This window comes from Dermacentor variabilis, chromosome 10 (genome assembly GCF_050947875.1).
Source record: "Dermacentor variabilis isolate Ectoservices chromosome 10, ASM5094787v1, whole genome shotgun sequence".
Taxonomy (NCBI): domain Eukaryota; kingdom Metazoa; phylum Arthropoda; class Arachnida; order Ixodida; family Ixodidae; genus Dermacentor; species Dermacentor variabilis.
The window spans coordinates 25,276,910-25,301,761 of NC_134577.1; the positions used below are offsets into that span (position 1 = coordinate 25,276,910).

Consider the following 24,852-nt stretch of genomic DNA (forward strand, 5'->3'; position numbering starts at 1 on the left):
TTATGTAGTTTCTTTCCCATCCGCGGTAGACAGTCTTTTATCGTCTGCTAACGCAAACGTTTGCAGAAGGTCCTCCGAGAGAGCTGACGACAAAAACAGTGCGTACATAGCCATGCTTCTTCTGGTCCTATATGATTGCGGTGGGCCACCGTTGTTGTCTCACGCGGCGAGACGACGCCGACGAGACGTACACGCCCTGAAACAACGTCGTATATACCCTACCGGGGGCTTAGAACAGAGTCTATTTTCTTGCTCGAGCTGTTTGGTGGGCCGCCGTTTAGCAATGTTTTCTTTGTATTTGTCTCCTCTTCACGTGTGGATATTCTCTTCATTCTCGTTCTTCTCCTATACGAGAGTTTCTTCTTTATAGGCGATTGCAGGTTCTCTTTGTTCTTATTTATTGCCCATCTTTTGTGCGAAATTTTGTCGTCTGCATTGGCAACCCTCGGTTTTCGTCTGCCAGGTTTCTTTTCGCCTACTATGGAGAGACAGCAATTTTTTCTTTTCCTTCATTTTCTTTTGCTTGCTTTCTTTTTTCCCTCCACCAATGCACTTTTGCTTCTTAGAATAATTTCGTTCATTTCCTTTCTCCTTTGCTTCGCTGACAATCTGCTCGTTTATGTTCCCGTTCTTTCGCTCTTTTGTCTTCTGTTTTTCTGCGGTAGCTGTTACCACGGAAACATTGTAGCAGACGGCAGCGTCCCCTGGCGCACACTGTGCTCATTTCTTGCGCGTCTGTGCTGGGAAGGTACATGTCCATTTCGTCGTTCTGCTGAAGTGCTGATTGGCTGTGGCACCTCGTTGCCGAGGATGCGCAGCCCAGCCCAGCCAATCAGAGCTTCAAGAACTGACGAAATGGACATGTCCACTAGGTGGACTCGTACAGAAGACCACACCTGGTAGGCAAACTCGCTCTTGTTGGTCCCGAGGGGCGGATGCGTAATGAAGTCAGTCACGTCACGGGCAATGTCGTTTCTCCCATTTGGTACATGGCGGCATTTCTCTCTCTGACTGTATATATTGCGCGCAGGCTCAGATTGCCACTATGTACTGCCGAGCTGCGCGTAACGGCATGCGAGATGGCATGTCAGCGAACAAACGTCATTTTCGAGCACTTTGCAGCAGCAGCCAATATAAATTTTTCTCTTCGTTTACCGCCTGCCGTTCTCTACACAGTTCGCGTCTCGTATATTGGATAGGTAAAGTGGTAGGCAGTACATCGATCGTATATGTCCTAGGGTAATAGATTTTGCCTGAATAAATTTTACGCGAATGAAGTGCTCTGAAAATCCAACGATGTTCATTTCATTTTACTCCTGTTTCTTCACTTTCATTTCGCGCGAGAGAAGGCGCCGTGAAGTCAATTCTTTTCAGCATAGAACTAAAAAAAAAAATAATAACCTGGGCACTGCGATGCGGAGCGATAGCTTACGCGGTCGCGCAACCCACCTTTACCGGCACATAGCGGCTACGCTCTGTGCATACATCTTACACCCTTAGACAAACGTACACCCTTTGAGGTGTATATTTGCCACTAAACAATAGACGTCATCTGCCTTGCTTGCGTTTCATTTCTTGAAAGCGCTGCGCTCGCTACTTTCCTGCCGAGAATGCTCCGTCATGCTGATGACGTGTATGCCGTTCGTGACTTGGAAATACCGGGCTCGCAGCGTTAAAGAACGGAAATGCGAACAAGACAGATGAAGATCATTGTTGTGTGTGGCAATATACGACCCAAAGGGTATAATTTTGTTTGAGAGTGCAAGTCACCTGCATCCGCAACGGTCGGTGCCATGTAGCATAGCAGCCCATAATCGTATATACACACCTTGAAATCGCCACACGAGTGATCAGCGGCATCAATAACTCCAGCCAGACACCGACAGTTCAGTACCTATATGGTGTGAACCCCTATTCGTTGAACGCGCGCCGCACCGCCGGCGGCGTTGACAGTTCCGGAGACACACGAGGTGTAGACGGGAAGCCGTGGCAGTTAACACTGCGGTAAAGACAGACCCCACCAAAGCACACCTCGCGCCTTCTTAAAGATATTGCGTCATAGTGCGATCTCGCCGTCACATTAAAAACGGTTCCCTCTCATTTCACGGAAGATTACACTCTCCAATTAAGCGGAGTGCGTGTCCACGTGCGACAGGTCCTCTACCGTACTTATTCTATTTCTTGAACGGGGCGCCCACCTGCTTCGGCACGACTGTTCATATACGGTATGTGAGGGGGCAGTCGTACGCTTCGCGGCAGGGAGAACCTGTTAAATTCGCCCGGTGACACGTGGCAACTTCATAACGCTTGGAATCTTACGATATATGCCTGTTCCGGGTGCGTAGGTGTGATAAGGCCGCGGCGCGTTACACGTTAAGCCGCCCTTCAGAAGTGCTCTCGATAGCGCCTCTGCACACGCGGATGCCGTGTTCTAATCTCTTCATTAATTCAAGTTCGCTCGACTCAGACGCTCCGTACATATACACGAGCATGGCTCGAACAATGCCTCGAGGCGGTCTAAGTCCCACCCCCCGTCTTTTGGCCGGCACTTCAGATCACATTCGAGCGCGTCGCTTATTAACTGGCGCGGCGTCTCACGTGATTAAACTGCTGCCGGTGGGAAGTTCTGTCTTTGTTCTCGATGTGGGGAGCGTATTCAAGGGCCAGATCCGATCCGTCTTTCATTATACGGCAATCCATTTTGCGTGACCTTTCTTTCTTTCCTCTGTAAGAGTACTGACGCGCATGGTAAATGAGTTCCGTTCGAATCCGCACGGCGAGGGAAGTTTCAAGAATGGGAAGAATGGTCATCCATCCAAGAGTGGATGCCAATTCATTGTCGTGACTCTACAAAGAAAACTCCCGCGGGTTTTTTTTTTTTTTTTTCAGAAATGAAGCTTTGCACTTGAGAGGAAGCTTTAGCTCGGCTGCTCCTATCTCAATACATGTAAAAGGAGAATTCGTTTTTCTCGGCAACCACTGCACCAAATTTGGCGACGTTTGTTGCACTTAAAAGAAAAACGTAAAATCTAGTGACTCTTGGTTTCGAATGTTTGATTTAGGTCGTCAATTTTTTTTTATTTAGGATTGGCAGAAATTAAAATTTTGAGAAAACGAAACTATCGAGTTTAAACTATAACTCAGAAAGGAAGAATGATATCACAATTCTGTGAATTGAATATGTACATTTAAGGCGGACAAAATTGATATATTACACATAAACCTAAAACATTCAGTAACATGGAAATACAGCTTTCGCAGAACCCTGGTACACAACGTAACAAATTGACATAATATATGAATTGACATACTGAATTTGTCCGCTTTGAATTATCTAATGGATGCAGCTTACAGAACCGCGATATCTGTTCTTGATGCAGAGCTATTAATTTATAAACTTTGTGCGTCTATTTTTTTCGAACTTGCGTATTTAAAAATATTATTTTAACAAAATTCAGGTTCTAAAGCGGAATTCCGCTTCCAAAAGTTACTAGAATTTAACTTTCTCTCTCGAATGCAACAAATCTCTTTAAAATCGGTCCAGGAGTTATCTCAGAAGAGCGTTTTTAGCGTTTTCCATGTATTTGAATAAGCCGCATCGGAGTTGGGCCCAAGCTAACGCTTCCTCTTGAAGGGAAACCCATCCTAGTTCGGCATTTGAACCCGGGACCAACTCCTTTCCGGGCCTAGGTCACTTTGCCACCCGAGCTAAACAGAACGCTAGGTTGTATGGGCTTACCTGGGAGCTTCGTGCTGATCTCGTGTGGGCGACATTTTCCCCCCTGTTCTAACGTTCACATTGCGGATTCATGCATAACTCATTTGCCATATTTTATTGTCCCTGCGCTTTGAGTTGTCGATTAATTCGTCCTACCTCGCTCTCTCTCTCTCTCTCTGGGATGTGCTAGCCTTCTCTTGACTTACATTGGTCCCACAGCTCAACGGTCCGTGGCTCTGTGCTTACATGACCACAGCCAGGTGCGTAACATGAGAGAGTAGCAACCTTAACGCTCCTTTCCACGTGCAAGCTATCTCTTTGATTCTATTAGCGCGTGCGTTGCGCTGCATAGTTATAATTATCTTACAAAAAACGAGTGTGTTCCGGCTTTCGCTGTTTTTTTCCTCACCCGCCGTGGTTGCTCAGTGGCTATATGGTGTTGGGCTGCTGAGCACGAGGTCGCGGGATCGAATCCCGGCCGTGGCGGCTGCATTACAATGGGGGCGAAAAGACCCGTGTGCTTAGATTTAGGTGCACGTTAAAGAACCCCAGGTGGTCGAAATTTCCGCAGTCCTCCACTACGGCGTGCCTCATAATCAGAAAGTGGTTTTGGCACGTAAAACCCTATAGTTTAACTTTTTTTTTCTTTCCTCCTGGCAGCGAGCTCTTTCGGACGGTAACGTGGCACCGCCTTCGGCATCGGTTTATGTTCATCGGTCTGCGTGCCCAGCTGCAATAGGAGCGGGGGCATTTTGTCAGGCGATGTAGCTTTCAGCCTCTGCTCCCGGTACTGTGAGCAGGCATGACAAGTATACTTCAGTTCTACTACGATCGGCATCGGTTCAGGCTTTACCTAAACCGATGGTAACGTTTCTTTGTCGGAGTATATAATAAATCATTCGTCATACTACTGGCCTCGTGCCGTCGCCTTGCTTTTGTCATCCCACACACGCTCGCGTCACACACGCGATTGCTCTCCTTACACGGGCATGTCGCGGACATGTTGTGGAACGCCAGATGAAGCTAGGTAACAAGCGATCTACAGAGAGAGAGAGAGAGAGAGAGAACATTTATTTGGACCATTGAGGTCGTTGCTCTTGAGGTCGAGTAGGTAGTGTCCTCATTCCGGGACTCCACTTGCCATGGCTGCGCGACGTACTTGCTGGACGAGAGCGTCTTGTCCCGCCAGGGTATCGCCGGTCAGCTGTACCTCCCACCGCTCAAATGTCGTGCTTGGCGTCTTTAAGTGTTGAGGCTTGCCCCCGCACCCCCACGAGATGTGAAAGAATGTAGGGCGTGTGTCGCCGCACCAGGGGCAGATGCCGCGATATGTATGTGGGTGCATTTTGCTGTACCTGTGTAGGTTTGGGAATGTGTTGGTCTGAATAAGTCTGAGAGCTACTGCCTCTTCAGTGCTGAGCTTTGTGATGGGGAGGATCTACAAAATCGATTACAAGAGCTCATGCTGATCAGGTCCTGGAGCTCACCGGCACACAGACGAACTTTCCCCGACCCGCCACCTTGTTGCATTGCCACGGCGTTGGGGATCTGGACATCTCTTTTTTATTTATCTGCCGGTCCTATAGATTCAGCCTGATTGCTTCCGTTATGTGCTTCCTTTCGTGCAGTTGGACTCGTCCTCCACGTCTCCAGGCGGCGCGCTGATCGGCAGCACCGGGCCGGGCGCTTTCCTCTCTCGGACGCCCCCCAACTGCTCGCCGCGGCGCCTGGCGGCTGCCGACGAAACTTCCGCGGGTGGCGGTGGTTGCGACTTGAGTCCCGGCTGGAGCCCGCTGGGTCCCCGGCACGGCGTGCACCGGAGCCGGTGCAGCACCGAGCGGCGCCGGAGGGAATCCCTGGCGTGCATGCCTCCGTCGGCGGCACTCTCTGGCGCGAGCCACCACCACTACCACCACGCCACATCGCTGCTGCTGCACGGCGTGGGCATCGCCGGGGGCGGGCAGCTGGGGCAGCTGCTCAGCTCGTCGTGCACGGCATCCTTCTGCGCGGGAGCGCTGGCCACAGGCGAGTCTCTTGACCGCTCGGTCGCCGTTTTCTTCCCTTAAACACCTTCCCCTGTGTAGGGTAGCAAATCGGACGTGCGTCTGGTTGACCTCCCCCCTACCTTTCCTGCCTTCCTTTTCATCCTGCTCCTTCACCGCGTGGGAGTGCAGTGTACCGATATAAAAGGTCAACTGCACCGAAATCTTTCGTCTCGTGTATAATGGTTATTTTTCGCTTGCTAAGACGATCGAGTTCTAGTTATTGTTCGCGCTTGCTCGTGAAACGTCTCGTACGAAGCCTCCCGTGAGTCATGTGTTGCTCCGAAATATGAAGTTCTTGCGTGCGATAGCAAGTTTTTTTTTTTTTTTTGCACAGGCACATGTCATCGTGTCTGACGCATGTTGTATGTCATATGTCTCACCACGCAAAAAAGAAAACGCGGAACCCACCGAAGTTTAGGAAGCAACAGCCGTCTTTCGCTCAGTGCGTACCAAATGACGCCATGACACTGCGACGGATAAAACCCCTTAAACTTCGTAAAGTAGCGACACTCTCCTCTTCCGTCTTCACTCCTTCTCGTTCCTCCTCTTGTTCACGCTCCCTCCTTGACCGTGGCGCCGCCTACACTGCTCGGGTGTAGCAACGGCGCCAACATGCGCTCCTCGCCACTCCGTAGACGCTTTTCGAGCAAAAATGGCGCTGACGCACGGGCCAACGTGACGCTATTAGGCCAATAGCGACGCGGCGTCGGCCTGAGCGCGCGAGGAGGAGACGGCATTCTTCAAAGCGTGGCACTACTTTACGAAGTTTAAGGGGCTTTAGCGACGGAACAAATTCTGACGCTTCGTCAAGGCATGTACTATCTGCGTCTTCCTATGCTGGCACAACTTCGCGAACGTGTACCTGAATCGTGATTGATCAACGAGAGCGTACCTAACAGTGTAGCAAGAGCTACACTGTTACACTGTTTTTTTTTCACAATGAATAGCGGCACTGTGTACAAGGGATGCTTGAATTTTCCATCGGGAGCCCTTTCATTCGCACTGATGCGTAGATCGTATACTAGACACGTTCCTGTCTCGCCTCGTCTCATAAAAAAAAGTTTCAAGGGTCCGAAGGTAGGATTGAACTCCTGACGCAGATAACAGTATACCCCGACAGCTCGACGCTTTAACCGTTCGGCCGCGATCGCGCGCGTTATTCTTCGATGCTAACGCGAACGAGCTCTTTGGGGCGGGTGGCGATTGCCTCCCGTCACATAGCAGGAGTTAGAGCGCGTATGCGAGCGCCAGTTTACATTAGCGAGAGCGCATGCGCGGTCCATGCGCCGTATCCTGCAGGTTTTCTGCGGCGGATGCAAAGGCTCAGGGCGATCCGAGATTGCTGGTGGCCTCACAAGCTCACGCGCGCCATGCCCCTTACCACGCTCTGTACCTTACCTCTCTAGCGGGAACACGCCCGTATTTCCCATTCTTACCTCGCGGCAGTTAACGTTTTGAGGATCGACCCAGGCCGTAAGGGAACAAGTTGCGACGTTTCTTCCTTGAGGTAAAAAAAAGAGCTGTCGTAATGACGTCATACTATCCTCGTCGTCGTCTTGCGTCTGTCGTCACGCACAACTGCGTGCTTAGCGCGAACATATTGCACGAACATTTTGGAACATGTTCAGCGGTAGCTAGCTGCCTGAGAAATGCTTCGCTTTACAACAATCCCCACAATGCGTGGGACCTACATTTCTTTCTTTTTTTGCTTGATACCATAAAGCTAAGCACGAAAGAACACGTGCTCTCGCCCGGAAGGCCGATCATTGACAGCATAGCAAAGTAATAAATTACACTACATAACGTTCGTAGTTTTGTCGGCCGTATAAATTGAACTACACGTTAGCTTACCGATTAAATTAACGAGCACGGCGTCACGCACGCACAGGCAAACCTGAATAGATCTCGCTCGATGACCACGAACATTCCCTGTCTCAAAGCTGGCGTGAGGAAGAGCGCCGGCAGAGGCGAGCCAACGCTAACGTGCTGCTAGAGTTACTGCAGTAACTTTACGTGCTGTCTCTCGCTTTACCGCTTATACGAAACTTGAAATTACGCGACCTCCACAACTGGGGCGGCGGCAACACAGCGCCCGTGAAACCACCAGCCATCTCCGCTCGCCCTTAACCTTTGCAACCGCCGCAGATCACCTCCATGATACGGCGCGTGGGCCGCGTATGTCCTCATCCGCGCGTACAGTCATGCGCAGCCGCGGCCGGGTTTGAAAAGTAGACGCGCGCTCAACCACCCCCCCCCTCCCACCCTTGCGCGACCTGATCACGTTACCGCCGGATCTTCTCTTACGACATATAAAACGTTACAATAACAAAAACGCGCACCTGCCTCAACAACGACAAACGAAGCACGTGCGACGCCGCCGAAACAGGCGCTCCAGCATGTGATCCAACTTTACGTGTCATTCAGGCTCCGGTGACAGGAGGCGCCACGATATGTCCCGCCGGCTCGCATGGTCGCGGCGAAATCGTTTTTCCACGCGATCTTGATGGGCCGTCCGATTGCGACGACGCTTGCTCGAGAGGCTGAGTGATACGAAGGACATCTGGTGCTCTGCCTGCGCCTCGGGAGCAAGCAGAGTGTCGACGTGTAGTGCCGGTGGCGAGATCGCAACGCCCTTTGAACGAGCGTTATAGATGGCAGATGAGAAATGGCGTTCGTTGTGTGGCGGTTTGCGTACCGGAGACGGCAGCGATGGCACAAGAGCGTCAAGAGGCAGAACCAGGATGACGCCGGCGAAAGTCTTCCGGCGTAGCACGTCTCGCAGGTGTAGCAGCGTCGGACTGAAGCCGGGACCAGGTGTGTGTGCGCGTGCGTGCGTGTGTGTGTGTATGTGCATGTATGTGCGTGCGTGTATACGTGTGTGTGCGTGTGTGTACAGTCGCGATCAAAAGTTTGGGGACCACGGCACCAGCAAAAAAATTAAAATATATTTTAATTTTTAAAGTCCCGTTTAGGCAACGTACGATGTTGGGAGGCTATTTGATGCGTCATAGATGTCAGTGTCTCTTTGCATGCCAATGGGTTTGTTGGTTTCACGTGGTTGCAACTGACGAAAAAAAAACTACGCAGATCCAACCCACATGTTGGATCCTGAAAAGCGAATGTGTCGTGAAACAGTGAAATAAACACAATGCGATTGGTTGTATATTCTGCGCAGCGTTCTTGAACCGAAGCGATTGCTTGCCTGCCAGTGAAGACGGCAGGACGCGGTGACCCTCACCCGACGTAAGCGCGCATTGTACTGTCTCCGGAGTTGAACCGCTTTCTATGACTTAGCACCCAGGATCGGAGAGCGCCTGCTGGTGTGGGCCCTAGATCCTGCGGGATCGTCGGCCACAGCGCAATAGTAACGTGCACTAATTCACTCGGCGAAAGACCGACCCAGGAGATGCGCCAAACCCCGGAAACCTTAAGAGAGTAGGCATACGAAGGTTTGCTTTAATAAAGGAATCGTCGTCTTGATGACACATACTTGTTTCAGTGAGCATACTTGGGTACCGTTTGCTTTATCACTGCGTAATTCTGTAGAAAACGAGGCCAGCAGCCAGAGCACCTGTAAAGTTAGTAAAGATGGTAGTGATGTCCTGCTTGCGAGCTATTCCGCAATACAGCAGCATCCAGCCGCGGTCAGGAAGGGGTTCGCAAATTGATTCAAAGAAAAAAAAAAGTGCGGATTCTAGGCGCGCCGTGGAATTCGTTCTTTAAGCGAAGTTGTTGAGCGAAGCTGTCATTTGGTGCTCGCGAAGATGGCTGTCCTCGTTTAGCGACCGTTTTGACGCGTGTGTGATCGTACGACCAATTTAGGACGCATTCTTCACTGGCACGCATAACGCTTCGACATGAAAGTGTTGCGCTCGAACGTGCGGGTTCCACTGGTGACGACGAAGTAATGACGGTAAAGGCGTCACGACGGCATAGTAGAGAGTTCTAGATTAGGGGACTCAAGCGGCTTGCGTGCGCAAGAACTCAGGGCCATGGTACTGCGCACGCGCAGTACTCTCGCCCATAGTTGCGTACGCAAGACCGCTTGCGCCCCCTAATCTAAAACTCTCTAGAGACACACACAGCACTAGCACTGTGTGTGTGTGTCAGACGTGTGTTTCTGTTGTCCTTGGTCAGCTTGCGCTACAGCGAAATAAGATATGCCGTACGGACAAGCCCCCTATAGCTATATCCTCATCGACATAGTGAAGACGCGGCGGAACGGACCACGATGTATCGAAGGCGACGGAATAGAACGAACGTGTGCGCGCAGTGCCTGAAGCGGGTCTGCATGCACATTTGAGCCACGTCGAGATAGTGCAGAAAAAAAAATTCGGATTGTAATAATGACGCTCAAATCGCGTCTCAGGCATCTTTAAACACTCCTGGTGATTGGACCTGCACTGCAAAATTGAATGATACCCGTAAAGTGTTCTTTAGTAAAACGGGGGAGAAGGTAGACGGCCGAGTTTAGAGACGTGAACACTGGCGTGTTCACGTCTTTAAGCGCTTTTCCTTTTTACCAGTATTTTACGTTACGCATATTTTTCAAGATAAGTGGATTGGATGCTTTCGAAGCATGCTCTGAACATGAAATTGTTGGTGGTTCTCGTATCAGATGTTCCTGTAGAGTTCTGTAAACTCGCCGAACAGTGGAAAAATTTTATTCCGTTCTGCTGCTGCACGCTTCTTGTGGTTCTTGAGACGCGAGAAATTATTCGTCACCTGAACGCGTTAGGAAAAGGAATCGCTTGTGGTCTGGCCGCCCTCATTTCCTTCGCGTGACAGGGAATGTGGCTTTTTCTTTGAACGGAAAGTGAAACTGGTCAAGCTATAATATTATTTATCGTTTTCATGTTTCATTTTCAACAGATCTTAAAGCGCACCGTCACACAGAGAAAGTGTTACAGAATAGCAAGCGGGGCAATGCTTCATTCACGAATGATTTTTTTTTTTTGAACTCATGATTTTTATCGAACAAGAACTACTCGTATGTGGACAGTTTGCGCGAATTCTTGCGCCCGCGCAGCAGCGCACAGATACAGGCTTCGAGGTCTGTTTAAGAGGAAGCTTTAGCTCGGTCCCAACTCCGACGCGGCCTATTCAAATACATGTAAAACTCAGAAACGTCCTTGTGAGATATTTCCTCGACCGATTTTAATGAAATTTATTGCATTTGAGAGAGAAAGGTAAATTCTAGTGACTGTTGGAAGCGAAATTTCGATTTATGGCTTGAGCTTTGTTAAAATATTTTTTTTTAATTCGCAAGTTCAAAGAAATAGACGCAAGAAGTTCATAAATTAATAGCTCTGCATCAAGAACAGACATCGCGGTTCTGTAAACGGAATCCATTAGATCGTTCAAAGTGGACAAATTCGATATGTCATTTTACATCTTACGTGAATTTGTTACGTTGTTTACAAGGCTTCTGCAAAAGCAGTATTTCCATATTACTAAGGTATTTAAGATTCATGTGTAACATATCAATTTTGTCCGCCATAGATGTACTATTAGATACAATTCACAGAATTGCATTATTTTTTTGTTGTTTAGTTAGAGTTGTAAACTTGATAGCTTCGTATTTTGAAAATTTTCGATTTTGGCCAATATTTAATAAAAAATTGACGACCTAAATAAAAAATTCGACGCCAACAGTCACTAGATTTCAAGTTTTTTCTTTTAAATGCAACAAACCTGGTCAAATTTGGTGCAGTGGTTACCGAGAAAAACGAATTCTCCTTTCACATGTATTTAGATAAGAGCACCCGAGCTAAAGCTCCTTCTTAACGTGAAATTTAACGAACTAGCACGTCTCGCCATATTGCTTTCATGGTGTGTACTCTATTTTGTTTTTAACTCGTACCATTCATGTGCTTCGGTGTGCATGCACGTGCATTGGAAAGACGACGTGGTAGCGCTTGCAAGCCACATAAAGCTTGCAGACTCAGTTGCTGCTTCAGAACGTGTCTACCGGTTCTTCATTTTTCTTTTTTTCATTTGCCTCGAAGGGACGCTAAGGTAAACCAATAAAGAAGCAACCGCACGACATTTGCAACTTCTTTTTTTTTTTGCTTTAAGTGAAGATCCTGGATTCCGAAACCGAAAAAGAAAAGCTAAAACAAACATTGGCGAGCCTCGGAGCGTGTCTCTAATTTACTTTAATGGCTTTCTACGAAACAGCGAGGGGGTCACGTGATAGCAGCACGGCGTGACGTTTTTGGCAATCACTCTGGGTCGCTTGGTTGCCTTCTGTGCTGATGCTACTCCTTGCGAGCTCCGATGCAGCACTGCAGCAGACGACCGAGCGAACTGGAGTGACAGCCAGAACGTCACGAGGTCTTGACCACGTGACCACCTTCTACGTCGTCGCGTCACTCCATACAATCCCTTTTGGAAACGAAACCGCGAGATTACAGTAAATTATTTAAGGCGCGCTCTGAGGCTCGTCAGTGTTCTTTTTTTTTCTTGTTCCAGGAGCTTCGCTTAGAAAAAAAAAACAAGGGAAGTTAGAACATACTATTACATTTAAGCTGTATTAGAAAACTACGCTGCTACAATAGAAAAATTGTCACTGTCATTGTTCGCTTTGGATTGGTAAATAAAAAAATATGACGCAAGAGGGGGGAAAATGAGACAGGTGGCGACGCTGCCTTGAAGTTCCCGCACCAGCTCGTCTGGACGTGATAGACGTGATAGCCCTAACGGCCAGGCGTCACTCAGACCTACTGACGTCACAGTGACTCCGAGTACATCACACTGACGTGCCCGATGCCGGGTGTTCGGCGCGAAATTCAGTAAACGGAGGTTTGGCCCTGATTTGCTCTTTCACTGCGAGAGCATTATGTGCTCCATGAAGCGGAAAATATAGCGTCCGGCGTTAACATCTGATGGTACCAAAACCCACATGACCAAGCGATGACTTCACGGGCCTGCTGTGGCTCGCACTGCAAAATCCGATGGTGATCAGCCACGTCGTCGAGCGGACGCCGTGGCCCACACCAAAAATATTTACTTCGCCAAATTCGAAGACAGAGTTTACCCACGGTCAAAACCGACGTGGCCCACCCTCAAAATTGACTGCCCAATTCGAGCACATGACCAAGTGAAAAGTGTCGCGCGTATGAGTTGTACTGCTTTCGCATTCAGTGCGTACGTAAGGAAACTTCAGTGCCTGTAACTTTTTTTTAATGATCAACCCCGTGTTTAGAAATTAACAAATGTATAGTTTTGACAGAATACTCGACCTGTGAATACACTAATGTAGTGTTTCTCTTTAGTGTCCCGAAGTGGCGCTGCTCGCTATTGAGGCTCACTCGCGTTTCTTCATTTCTCGACGTTGCAGGGACGTCGGGGCAGTCGAATTTGGTCCGTATGCGAAGCTCGACCATGGGACAGTCGGCCCCAAACCTTTCCCTTACTACAACGGTGAGTATCGCACGTGCTTGCAGCGTTTTTTTTTTTTTTTTTCCGTAGCTCTCCCTGTTTTTCTTTATTTTATGCCCTCCCCCGTAGCAACAGCACGGCAGCCGTAGGTGCCTTGCGTCCGGCCAGAGGGCGCCACCCTGGCGTCGCCCACCCCGGCCGATATGGGTGCGAAGAAAGCGAAACCATATAAGTGTTCTGTGGTGAAGCGACAGTCCAGGTGACACAACGACTCGTGCGTCGTCGCTGCCCTGAGAGGCGCGCGTGGATCTTTGTCGAACTGAATGAATTCTCGTGTTCGCGCATGCGATCTCGGCCGCAAACGGGGCTGCAGTCGGGCAAAGCATGCGCGCGCACTGCGACGTTTCCGGATCCAGGACGCGTTTGAATTTATGGCGCGGTTAGCCATCGGAGGTGTCACGGAGCCAAACGCATACACGTCCGTGTCAAGAGTTATCGGAGGCACAGCGTGAGCGAATCAACGTGCCGACATTCACGCCGCCGGCGGCGGCGGGGGGCGGCTTCCGAAGTAATTTTGACACTCGGAAGCTGCAGATGGTGAGACACAGTGCGACATTTCCGTCCTCTTGGAATCGAATGCAAGCCGCCGCCGCTGCATGAGCGCATAATCTACTTGTTCGCGCACGCTGTGCTGGCTAGGCCATGTGTTCTAGCGCTGGCCATGTGTTCTAGGCTAGGCCATGTGTTCTAGCGCTGGCCATGTGTTCTAGGCTAGGCCATGTGTTCTAGGCTAGGCCATGTGTTCTAGCGCTGCGGGAAGCTTTAGCGCAAGCTGCCTACAGACACCGTCGCTTCGAGGTTTCCACACTGGCATCAGCGCCGGATATCTCGTGTGGGAGACGTTACGTGTTCACAATGCCTCTATGGCCATCTTTTATGTCGAGCCAAGCAGGCGGTAGTGCTACCCGCTACAGATGTGGTACAACCGCGCATGACTGTGTGAGATGGCTGAGAAGGCCCACCAACTACGCGGTCTAACGCATGCCGTGGATCGGCCAAGGCTTCACTTAGCAACTTTTCAAGAGTACCACGAAATGGGTGCCCGTGTTTCGCTGTTCAGCGAGCCTCCTCATTTCCTTCATGTACACTCTTAATCTCATTAAACACGTCATAACTAAGGGTAGAATAGCCCGCTCACAGTGTAGGAACATTTCTGGAACGAGGTAAGAGTGTAGCCGCCAGTCGTTGATGTGGCAGGTGATAGAAGTTTCTTGTATTCACTGATTAGGCGTCAAATGCGTGAACTTGCTAGAAAGTGAGAGGGCGTACGTAACCATTGATAATAATAATAAAAAAGTTTTCTTCCGGGTTTGGTTGTCTTGTTATAAGGCTAGTGTTGATGTTGGTCATTGTTAGTTTTGACTCTAAAATGCGTGTCCGCGGTGTGCGACGTTACGGTTTATCTTATTTTTCCGGTAGCTTTCCTGGCATTTTCCCCCGCTTTTTGTTGCGTGTTTAATATCGCTGGTACGTATAGAACGTTTGTATTCTTGCGCGCTTCTGATTTAACCTTGCTTTGAAGTCAGCTCCTGTTACCTCCATTTCTTTTCCAAATTAGCGTCCTTCTTTGCGCAGTTTATCCGTCACCATGCAACTTCACTGTTAGGACGACTGAAAGTTGAACAAGTTGGTTAGAATGTTCATATGGACTGGTACATCTTGTGAAACAGCACATTTACTTCGACAGCGCGACACAGGATAAGTAAAACGGTCGTAAGACAGAAAGTTCTGTCACGTGTCGTTTTTCTTCGTCCTGTGTCGCGCTGTTGAAAAAGTCTACTGTTTGAAAAGTACGTTGAGTTTTTTTTTTACAGTGGAGCTGTTAGAACCTCGCTGGGTTTCTCTTGACGTTCGCAGCTTCGCCGAGCTGGGGTAGAGAGAGCTGAGAAAGAGTGAAAGTAGAGTATAAAAATAGCATCGCGGCAGCATAGCGACGCGGCGAGGGTGGGTGGAGCCTAGCGGGGAAGAAGGAGATGCGCGGCGGGAACACAGGCGGTGTGACGTCATTGCTCTCCGTTAAAAACCCGCGTGCTTGCTTCGGCGGTTTCATTGTCCTCTTTCTCGCAGTGGGGAAAAATTATGCTTGGCTCTGCTATCGCAAACACCAGAGCCCAGTGGAGCCCAGCAAGAGTTACTATGTGTGCGGTTCGGCACTACTTTACTGGCCTTCCCCTAGCTCCGCTGGTCTCTGCTGTTTGCGATACCAGAGCCACGCGTAATTTCTTTCTTTTTTGTTAGGCATAGACAGGGAACTGCATCGTTTTGACATTAATTGAGCGTAAACGTTCTTTGACCGGTGGGACACCTTCGAACTTTTCGTTACTGTCGTTACACTGCCGCGATAATAGCGGTAGCGAGTGCGTCAGTCAGCCCTCGGTTACCTTACGCAAATAATTATTGTCATGCCTAAACAGTTATATTTCGCCAGTTCCTGCACGTGTCCATGGTTGACAGGTTGGCGCTTCCTTAATTCCCTCGGGCATGCGCAGCTACGCTTAGTATCTTCCGTACTTTCTGCCACTGTGCGACCTTTCTATTGATAATGGGCATTTGTGCTATTTTTTTTTTCATGACATATACTGGCTTCCGTGCTTGCGCGCCTGCCTTTTAGTGTAACACGAATCGACTTTACGAAGCTGCCCAACTTGCAGCACTTGTCCGACAGGTGAAGGGCCGAGCGGAACGAGGCCGGCTGACGGTCTCGCGAGAGGGGAGCCTCTGTGGCGACCTCTGTCGGACAAAGGGGAATCGATTTGCGGGAGAGCTGCTTGCTAATCGAGTTCGCTCCCTTCCTTTGTTTAGTGCGCCGCCGCAGAAACTATAATGATCAACTACACACCTTGACCCCATCCGACTCGCGCGCGCATCGCAGCGAAACGCCGCCATAGCGAGCTTGAGAAATTCGCGTAAGCCGGCGCTACGGGCCTGAACATTAGACCGGTAATGTGGCAGCAGCGTGGCACTACGCATGCGCAGAATCCAAGTAGGTCTTTTTTTTGTTGTTGAACAGTTTGTATTCCTAGCGGTATAGTTACGTGTCAGGTATACCGTTAACCAGTCTGCGCGTTTTAATTTCTTGCCCGCGTAATGAAATCGAAAGAGTGAGTTTATTCACTGCATGCTATACGCATGTCCGGTACAGAGTTACACCCAGCACTTTTACTAGAAGAATAAAGTTAATATTTTATAAGGCGCTATTAGAAAACACGTCGAAATTGCTACTAACAACAGTGATATTTAATCTGCTCTAGCCATTTCACCGTCACTGACAAATTTGATACCTGTCGCACTTGGTCACCAGTCTTTTCTTAAGTTGAAGAAGACAGTAACCCCGCACTTGGCGCATTATAGTCGAAACTGCTACGCCGGTCAAATCAAAATTTACTTACTTACCTATGTACCTATATTACCTATATACCGTTGCGCGTCGCCAATTATTCCGTTACCTTTTCCCTTCAAGCGGGGTTCGCGCGCGAGATGGTTGACGGCGGTCGTCGGTATTACCATTCCCGTATTACCATTCCCGTATTACCGTTCCCGTATTACCGTTCCCGTATTACCGTTCCCGTATTACCGTTCCCCTATCACCGTTCCCCTATCACCGTTCCCCTATCACCGTTCCCCTATCACCGTTCCCCTATCACCGTTCCCGTGTCACCGTTCCCGTATCACCGTGCTCGCGGGACCCGTGCAGCAGCCTTCGCCGCGCTGCACGCATTTGTCGAGCCGTTACCGCAGGGGGCGCTTTGGCCGCACGACGGCGGCCCGTACCGCTAAGTCGCTGCTCGTCCCGATGGGATCGAGCCGGACGCGTTACACACGTGCCACGCAGGGTGCGCGAGTGTCGAAAGGCGCGCGCTGCACGTCTCGACGTTGCCGCCGAGTGCTCGTTGCGTTTGTTGTTGTTTCTCTGCGCACTCCCCCTTCTCGCAGTCATTGGCTTATGTGCCGTAGGTTGCTAAGGGGGCTCCGAGCTAGGGAACCTTCGGCACTCCTCGCTTCTGCGCGAGGAACTGCTCTCCGCGCGCCTTCTTCTTCGCGTTCCTCTAGCATTTGTTCCTCTTGTTTTTTTTTTTTCCCCTTTGGCTTTTAGGAAAGACTTTCCTGTCCCCGCGTACCGGCCGCTATATCAACGCTTCTGTCGAGGACCCCGGCGCGTTCCTTCGGAAATCCGTGGAAACGCTCGTACGCGTTGAGTGACGAAAGCCTGGAGGGCGGGAGCAAACGGACCGACACATACGCGCAGACACGAGTGCGGACGCTGGACCTCGCGTTGCAGACGTGTCTTTACTTTCTGTTTGTGCGTTCGTTCAGGTCTGTCGTCCTCGTGGATTCGTGTCATCGACTATCTCAGCGAAAAAAGAAAAAAGAAAGATCGCAAAAAAGAAAACACGTATGTATAGCGTGGACACTGCGGCGCAGCTGGTAGCTCCGTGGCCGTTATTTGCCCCCTAACGATATATATATATATATATATATATATATATATATATATATATATATATATATATATATATATATATATATTAGTATCTTCCCACTTCAATTGCTGCTTCTGAAATCGGTTTACGGTTATATATATATATATATATATATATATATATATATATATATATATATATATATATATATATATATATATATATATATATATATATATATATATATATATATATATATATATATATATATATATATATATATATTAGTATCTTCCCACTTCAATTGATTCCCACTTCCCACGTACCATCATGTATTCGTCATGTTTATTCACTAGCACCAGCCTGAGTTAATCTGCTCTTACGCCGACTGCTTCTAGATTGTGCGTAATCTCATGCTAGGAACATTGTGCATACTACCATTTTCGAGAAATACGGACTGAGAATGTGCCGTGAAACACATTACTGTTCCAGAAAAGCTTTCTCTGCTGCATTTCTTATTCTGCATCTTTTTCTTTTTCTCTTCATGCTGATTAATGGGAATAAATATAAAATTCTAGGACAAGCATAACACGCTGCTGAGTTTTCCTCAAAGAACTACGCATTGCAAGAAGCAATCGCAAGAGAATACCGTGCGAACATGCCAGTTAACACGGTAATTTACAGATAGCACGTATAACAAAATTTTCGCGCGCACGTCGAACACAGAAGCACCTCGTACTTGCGTATCCATGGCATAGGAAATAAGTGTAAGTCCTAATTTAGGTGCATGTTAAAGAACCCCAGGTGGTCCAAATTTCTGGAGTCCCCCACTACGGCGTGCCTCATAATCAGATCGCGGTCTTGGCACGTAAAAACCCCGTAATTTAATTTAACGCTTAGACTCGGGTATCACAAGTGATCTACTGCGAAAAGACAGTGAAATAGTGAAGTCGATCGAACAGCAATGCATTTCGCTGGAGACTGCGAATACTTGAGATGAAGTGGACCTGCATGTCCGCTTTAAAACACCCCCTCCGCCATCTGTCCCAAATTAAATCCCGCCTGCGCATCTACTCCGAACTCGCTCGATGCTTTCGCGTCGAGCGTGTTCAGAGTTCCAACTTACTTGAGCTAGCTCATAAGTTTTGTGCAAACCAGTAGCCAACTTCCTAAACTATGTCACGTAGCAAACACTCCAACGATTGTCAAGGTTCCGGGCCCGTTTCCCCCCGCGGAAGGACCGCGCTTGGCGGTCCGAATGTTAACGAGCTCGTCAAGCATCTTCACTACTCGTGGCCCCGTCAGCCCAATTAGGCGTGTACGCCCAGCGGGCCTCACAAAAACGCCTACGCACTCTGTGCGGATCTCTGGTTACGCTTGCAGATGTGACGCACAACGGACAGAATCGCTCGCCGTTCGCTACTCCGTCTCGTTTCGGTTCAGTCGCTCGCTGTTCAACTTTTGAGCACCCAGTCTATATCACCACCACCACCATCATCATCATCATCATCATCATCATCATCATGTTTTATGTCCACTGCAGGACTAAGATAGAGTCGCAAAGACGGTTAACTAATCAGTGGCGCGGGATCAGGATGTCGGAATACGATTATGGTTATTCTTGCGGGTAGCGATGGCGGTAGCGACAAGCAGACGCAGATGTCGTCTGCTGTTTCGGCGTGGCGGCGGGAAAGTCGCGCTTGCCACCGGTGTGAACGTCGGTCGGCGGAAGTCGCTCCTGTGTATCCGCTCGCGCAAAAGAAAGTAGTGCGTCACGTATGAAAGGGATACATTGCGTCCGCGCCGTGTAATTCGAAGTAAAATTGTGCCTCCTACTAGCCATTTACATGACATATTTATTACATGAAAGGCAGCGGAGGTCTCAATCGATCAGCAAACGAGCGGAGTGATATGTTTCTGCGACCAGCGGCCACAGCCCGTCACCTTAGCGTTCGCGACCGAGAGAGAGAGAGAGAGAGAGAGAGAGAGAGAGAATGCAAAGGAAAGGCATAGGGGTTAAGAGGAAGCTTTAGCTCGAGTGCTCCTATCTAAATACATGTAAAAGGAGAATTCGCTTTTGTCGGCAACCACTGCACCAAATTTGACGAGGTTTGTTGCATTTAAAAGAAAAGCTTAAAATCTAGTGACTGTTGGTTTCGAATTTTTGAGTTAGATTGTCAATTTTTTGTTAAAAATTGGCAAAAATCGAAAATTTTCAAAAAACGAAACTATCAAGTTTACAACTCTGTAACTTAACTACTAAATACGATAATACAATTCTATGAATTGCACCTAATAGTACATCTAAAGCGGACAAAATTGATATGTTACACATGAATATAAAAAAATTTAATAATAGAGAAATACAACTTTTGCAAAACCGTTGTAACCAACGTAACAAATTCACGTAAGATGTAAAATGACATATTGAATTTGTCCGCTTTGAATGATCTAATGGATGCCGTTTACATAACCGCGATATCGGTTCTTGATGCAGAGCTATGAATTTATAAACTTCGTTCTTCTATTTTTTTCGAACGGTCAAATATTTGAAAATCGTTTTAAGAAAATTGAAGCCCTAAATCGAAATTCCGCTTCCAACAGTCACTAGAATTTAACTTTCTCTTTCAAATGCAACAAATTTCATCAAAATCGGTCCAGGGGTTATCTCATAAAAACGTTTTTGCGTTTTACATGTATTTGAATAGGCCGCGTCGGAGTTGGGCCCGAGCTAAAGCTTCCTCTTAACCAGACCTTAACCGGTTGGCTACCCTGTGCCGGGGGAGGGGCAAAAGGACGCGATCGGTGAGCGAGAGAAAAAGAATGAAAAAAGCACGAAAAATAAGTAACGCGTACTTACGCGACGAAAATGTAGTACGTCGCCTATACCCCTAAAACACGAATGTATTAACACTAGTAATATGTGATTTGACGTAAGCTTGCGTCCACGAGTTGTAATATATGAAATAAATGTTACGCAGAAAACGTCACAGATGACCCGCCGTGGTTGCTTAGTGTCTTTGGTGTAGCGTCGCTAAGCACGACGTTGCTGGATCAAACATCGGCCACGGCATCCACATTCCGATGGGGGCGAAATGCAAAAATAAAGAAACTCCCGTGTTTATAGGTTTACATTAGGGTGCGCGTTGAAGAACCCCAGGCGTACATAATTAATCCGGAGTTCCCCATTATACGCCGTGCCTCGTGATCAGATCGTGGTTTCGGCACGTAAAACCCCATAATTTAATTCAAAACGCCGCAGATTAAAAAAAAAATAAAACTTCCCTGCGACGGGCACCCAGTAATTGTACCACTGTGACCGCACCATTTGCGTATCTTCCACAGCGTTGTCTGGTATACTTATACATGAAACGGAGTATAGCGTTCGTGTTTGTCGTTATATTCTTGCCTCCCGTGTGTATCGCGATATGTTGCACGTTTTAGCGATGTACTAACTGGCCCAAAGATCTACCCTTCCCGTAGATTAGTTATTTTCCTCCCATTGTCCGCCTCCTAAGCGCCTGCCGCGCGACGCGGGCTGAATGGAAGCGCAATCAGCGCAAGCATTAGTAGCGCACATTTGGCGCGATGTGCCCTCTTCACCCTTCGTCTTCGAACACTCTGTCGGCAGTCGTTGCCGATTGATAGACAAGATATGATTGACACTTTACCGATTGGTCGACACGAGCTGTTCGGACGGAAAACAGGTGAGCCACAGCGCCGATGAGCGGACACCACAGAGTCTCCCATTAAAGTTGTTTAGAGGGGACTCTGCGTGGCGCTGCTATCATTCACGTGCCATGGGATCGATGATTTGTACACGCGGATTTGTCTGACTTGGGTTTGTGGCTTCGGGCGTTCCTGGGACATTTACTACGCCTTCCATTTCTGCATTACGCAGCGCTCGTATATTTTCTCAGCACACCGTGGATAGAGAGGTTTAGGTTAGGGGACGTAAGCGCCTTGCGTATACCCTCATCTAAAACTCTCTAATAAGACGGGTCGCGTGTGCGTCTCTTCGGACTTGCCAAGCGCCCTGTCACGGTAATACGCACGTAGCCTTCTTTTATTTATTTATGTATTTATTTATTTATTTTTGCTATTACAGAAGCGTCGTGTACTGGCACTTCTTAACTTTGTGTTCGTCTTCAATGTCACTTTAAATTTCGAGCACGCTCCACAAACTTAGCGACATGAGGAAGTTACGTCTTGACACCAAATTCCGGAAAGCGGCACCGAATATTAGCTCTTTCTGGAAGCTTCGCCGCTGTGTTTTTGTTCGTTTCGCCCGTAAAAAAAGCGCTTTTGTCCCCGCTAAATTAGCATAATTTAAGCGATGCGCCGCTTCAACACCGCCTGCTTAGATTTCCTTCAACTTGCTTTCGGTATGTTTCCAAACGCTACTTTAGCGGCATTATAAGCGTTATTCGAGATGACGGCGCCAAGTAGCCCGATAGGGACCAGAGCCGCTCGCTGCTTGCGTAATCGCTTCGCTCTGAAGCTTTTTGAACTTCTTTTTGACGGGGCGAATGTTGCACAGCCAGAAGGCGAAAGAAGATGGGGAACGGGTAATCGAAGGAATGAATTGAGAAAGAAGGACACGTAGAAATGAATTAAGTGAACACTACGGGAAGAAGGGAAGCTGCAGGTACTAATAATGGAGGCGTTAGCGACATATATTACGGGATGAAAAAACGGCGAGGGAAGAGATTAAATAATTAAGTTCAGAAAGAAAGAAACTAAGGAAGGGAACGAAAAGCATAAATGAAGAAATAAATTCGGGGAAAAGAAAAAAATTAAGCTAAACCAATCGAGGAACGTGTTTAAATATTCCTTTTTTTCCGGTTGCCATCCGTGAATGAACTATGTCACTGTCTCAGTTTGAATTAAAAATTGAAAAAGATTTTCCTAGCAGGTTAAAATTGCTAGTGCTATTATTGATCGTGCAAGCCACCATGTACTTGTACCCTGTGTAAGTAGTCGTGTATGCAGCATAGAGTACCTAAATTGCCATTTTATTATTCTATTTTGGAAATTGGCATGTACTGGGGGGGGGGGGGGTTGTTTGGTGTATGCATTATGTAGTGTAAACTGTTTATGTGTAAAGTACAAAACTGACGTTATACATGTATTGATCCTTAACATGATGAGTGTTATTTGTATATGTACATACATATAGTGCCCACCTGCTATGGTCTCAGTAGAGACTGGCAGTATTGTCAATAAAGGTAAGTTAAGGTAGAAGGAAACGAAATAAGGAATCTGGAAGAAAGGAGGAGGGCAAGAAATGGGAAGCACGCAATGAAGACGGACATTAACGAAACTGAAAGGAAGCAGCAACGGGAAAGAAACAAGGAAGGGACACTTTCTTGTGGTCCCTCGTGTATGAAATCGCTATGAGAAAAAAAAAAGAAAGAAGCGAAAGAACGGTATGCACGTGTACGCCCCCGTGCTCAACCCGCACTCCGGCTGTGTAGGAACACGTTGCTGCCTCTGTCTCCTTTTGTTTTCGTCCCACGCCCTTAGGTTTGGGCTTGGCGCGGTAATCCTGCCCGACACTCCGGGCGTCCAACGAGAACTCCCCCCCCCCCTTTTTTTTCTTTCCCTCCCACTCCCACGCGCGGTTCTGATCGTGGGTGCGAGCGCCTTCGCTCAGTCGTGGGCGCGCCGGCGTGAACGTCAATATCCCGCGGCACTCCGTTAATCTCCCCGAAGGCGGATTCAAGTTGTAGGCGGTCTTGTACGTAGAAGTACAACCCGTTGCTGCGACAGAACTGCGCAGTGCAGCGGGAAGTACGGAATGTTGCGTAAATAGACACCCCAAGTATGCGTACATACGTTGTTTACCGCGCCTAAAGGTAGCTCAAATTTCGCAGGGGTGGAAGGCCTGCCGGTGAATAATTTCTTTTTGTAGTTAATTTCACGCGTTGGACGACCTTTAAGTTTGCAGTTTCGTAAAAGAAAAAAAAATTAAAGAAGTACGCAAAACACAGCATCGAGGTTACCGTCGCTTCGTGTAGCAATGAGGCTAGGTATGATAACGTTGCTCTACCCACACCTCACTCCCTCCTGAAAAAAAAAAAAAAGTCACTGCCCGCGTATTTTCTGTCGGCGCTCACTTGCGGCAGCCTCAGAGATCTGGGGAATGGAGCAAGCCGGTGTATCATGACGTCATGCTGCATCAACCTTTTGAGGTCTGTGTTGCCTTTGTCTAGTCTCTTCGGTCGTGCTGTACTGTGTGCATCATTTTCAGCTGGCGGTTACCAAAAGTGGTTCGTGGAGAGAAGTGTAGTAAATAGGTCGCGTCCAAATTCACGCCTCAGTTATTGATCTCTCAGCGTAACGGAAGCTGACCTCGTGCGCGCCATGCTATTTTTTTTTTTTTTTTTGTAAATGCGTGTGCCGGAAGTGAATGTGGAGCAGGAAACGTATCATCACCGCCATAATTAGACACCACCGATGCCACATTTATGCCAAACTTGGCTGTGAGTCAGCCAGTGTGAGTGTGAGGCTGTAAGTGGCTGTGAGTGAGCCAGACTCTAGTGCTAGTGTCCACGGGAGCTGTAAGTGTAGATGGTGGTTCATCTAGCATGGTAATGATCGGTATAGTATACATCTATTTGCTCATGAAGTACCCGCCGCGGTTGCTCAGTCTCTATGGTGGTGGACTGCTAAGCACAAGGTCACGGGATGGAATCCCGGCCAGGGCGGCCGCATTTCGATGGGGGCGAAATGCGTATACACCCGTGGACTTAGGTGCACGTTAACGAACCCCAGGTGGTTCAAATTTCCGGACTACGGCGTTTTGGCACGTAAAACCCCATAATTTAATGTTGCTCATAAACTTCGTGTTTCTTGATTCGGATGGTCTTGTGACTTTGCAAGTTGATCGTTATGAAGAAAATGTAACGTTATAGGTACACAGCAAAATGTTAAGCTGCGCGAGAAAGACAGGGCGTGAATAGAAACGTAGGCGCACACATCGGCGCTTTGTGTGTGCGTCTTTGTTTCTGTTCGTGTCCTGCCTTCCTCGCGCAGTTTCACATTTTGCTGAATCTATGAATCGACCAGCCCAACAACATGCCTTACTTACAGGTACAGTTTGCGGTGATGATGCGTGCGGGCCTTGCCGCGATTAAACCGCCACGATTTCTCGGAACTTTAGAGCGAAAAAGCCTGAAAAGTGAAGCCGCAGGGAGCGTCTTAAGCCAGAAGCATGTAAATG

General features: G+C 48.3%; 1 protein-coding gene across 3 annotated transcripts in view; it reads left to right on the forward strand.

The window, feature by feature from the left end:
- The window catches only part of dop (microtubule-associated serine/threonine (MAST) protein kinase dop), a 297,922-nt gene that overhangs the window by 179,861 nt on the left and 93,209 nt on the right, over positions 1–24,852 (forward strand). For all 3 annotated transcript variants that reach the window (XM_075672078.1, XM_075672079.1, XM_075672080.1), the window contains 2 exons: positions 5,347–5,743; positions 13,106–13,188. In XM_075672078.1, coding sequence (XP_075528193.1) covers positions 5,347–5,743; positions 13,106–13,188 — 480 coding nt within the window. The remainder of the gene's footprint in view (positions 1–5,346; positions 5,744–13,105; positions 13,189–24,852) is intronic.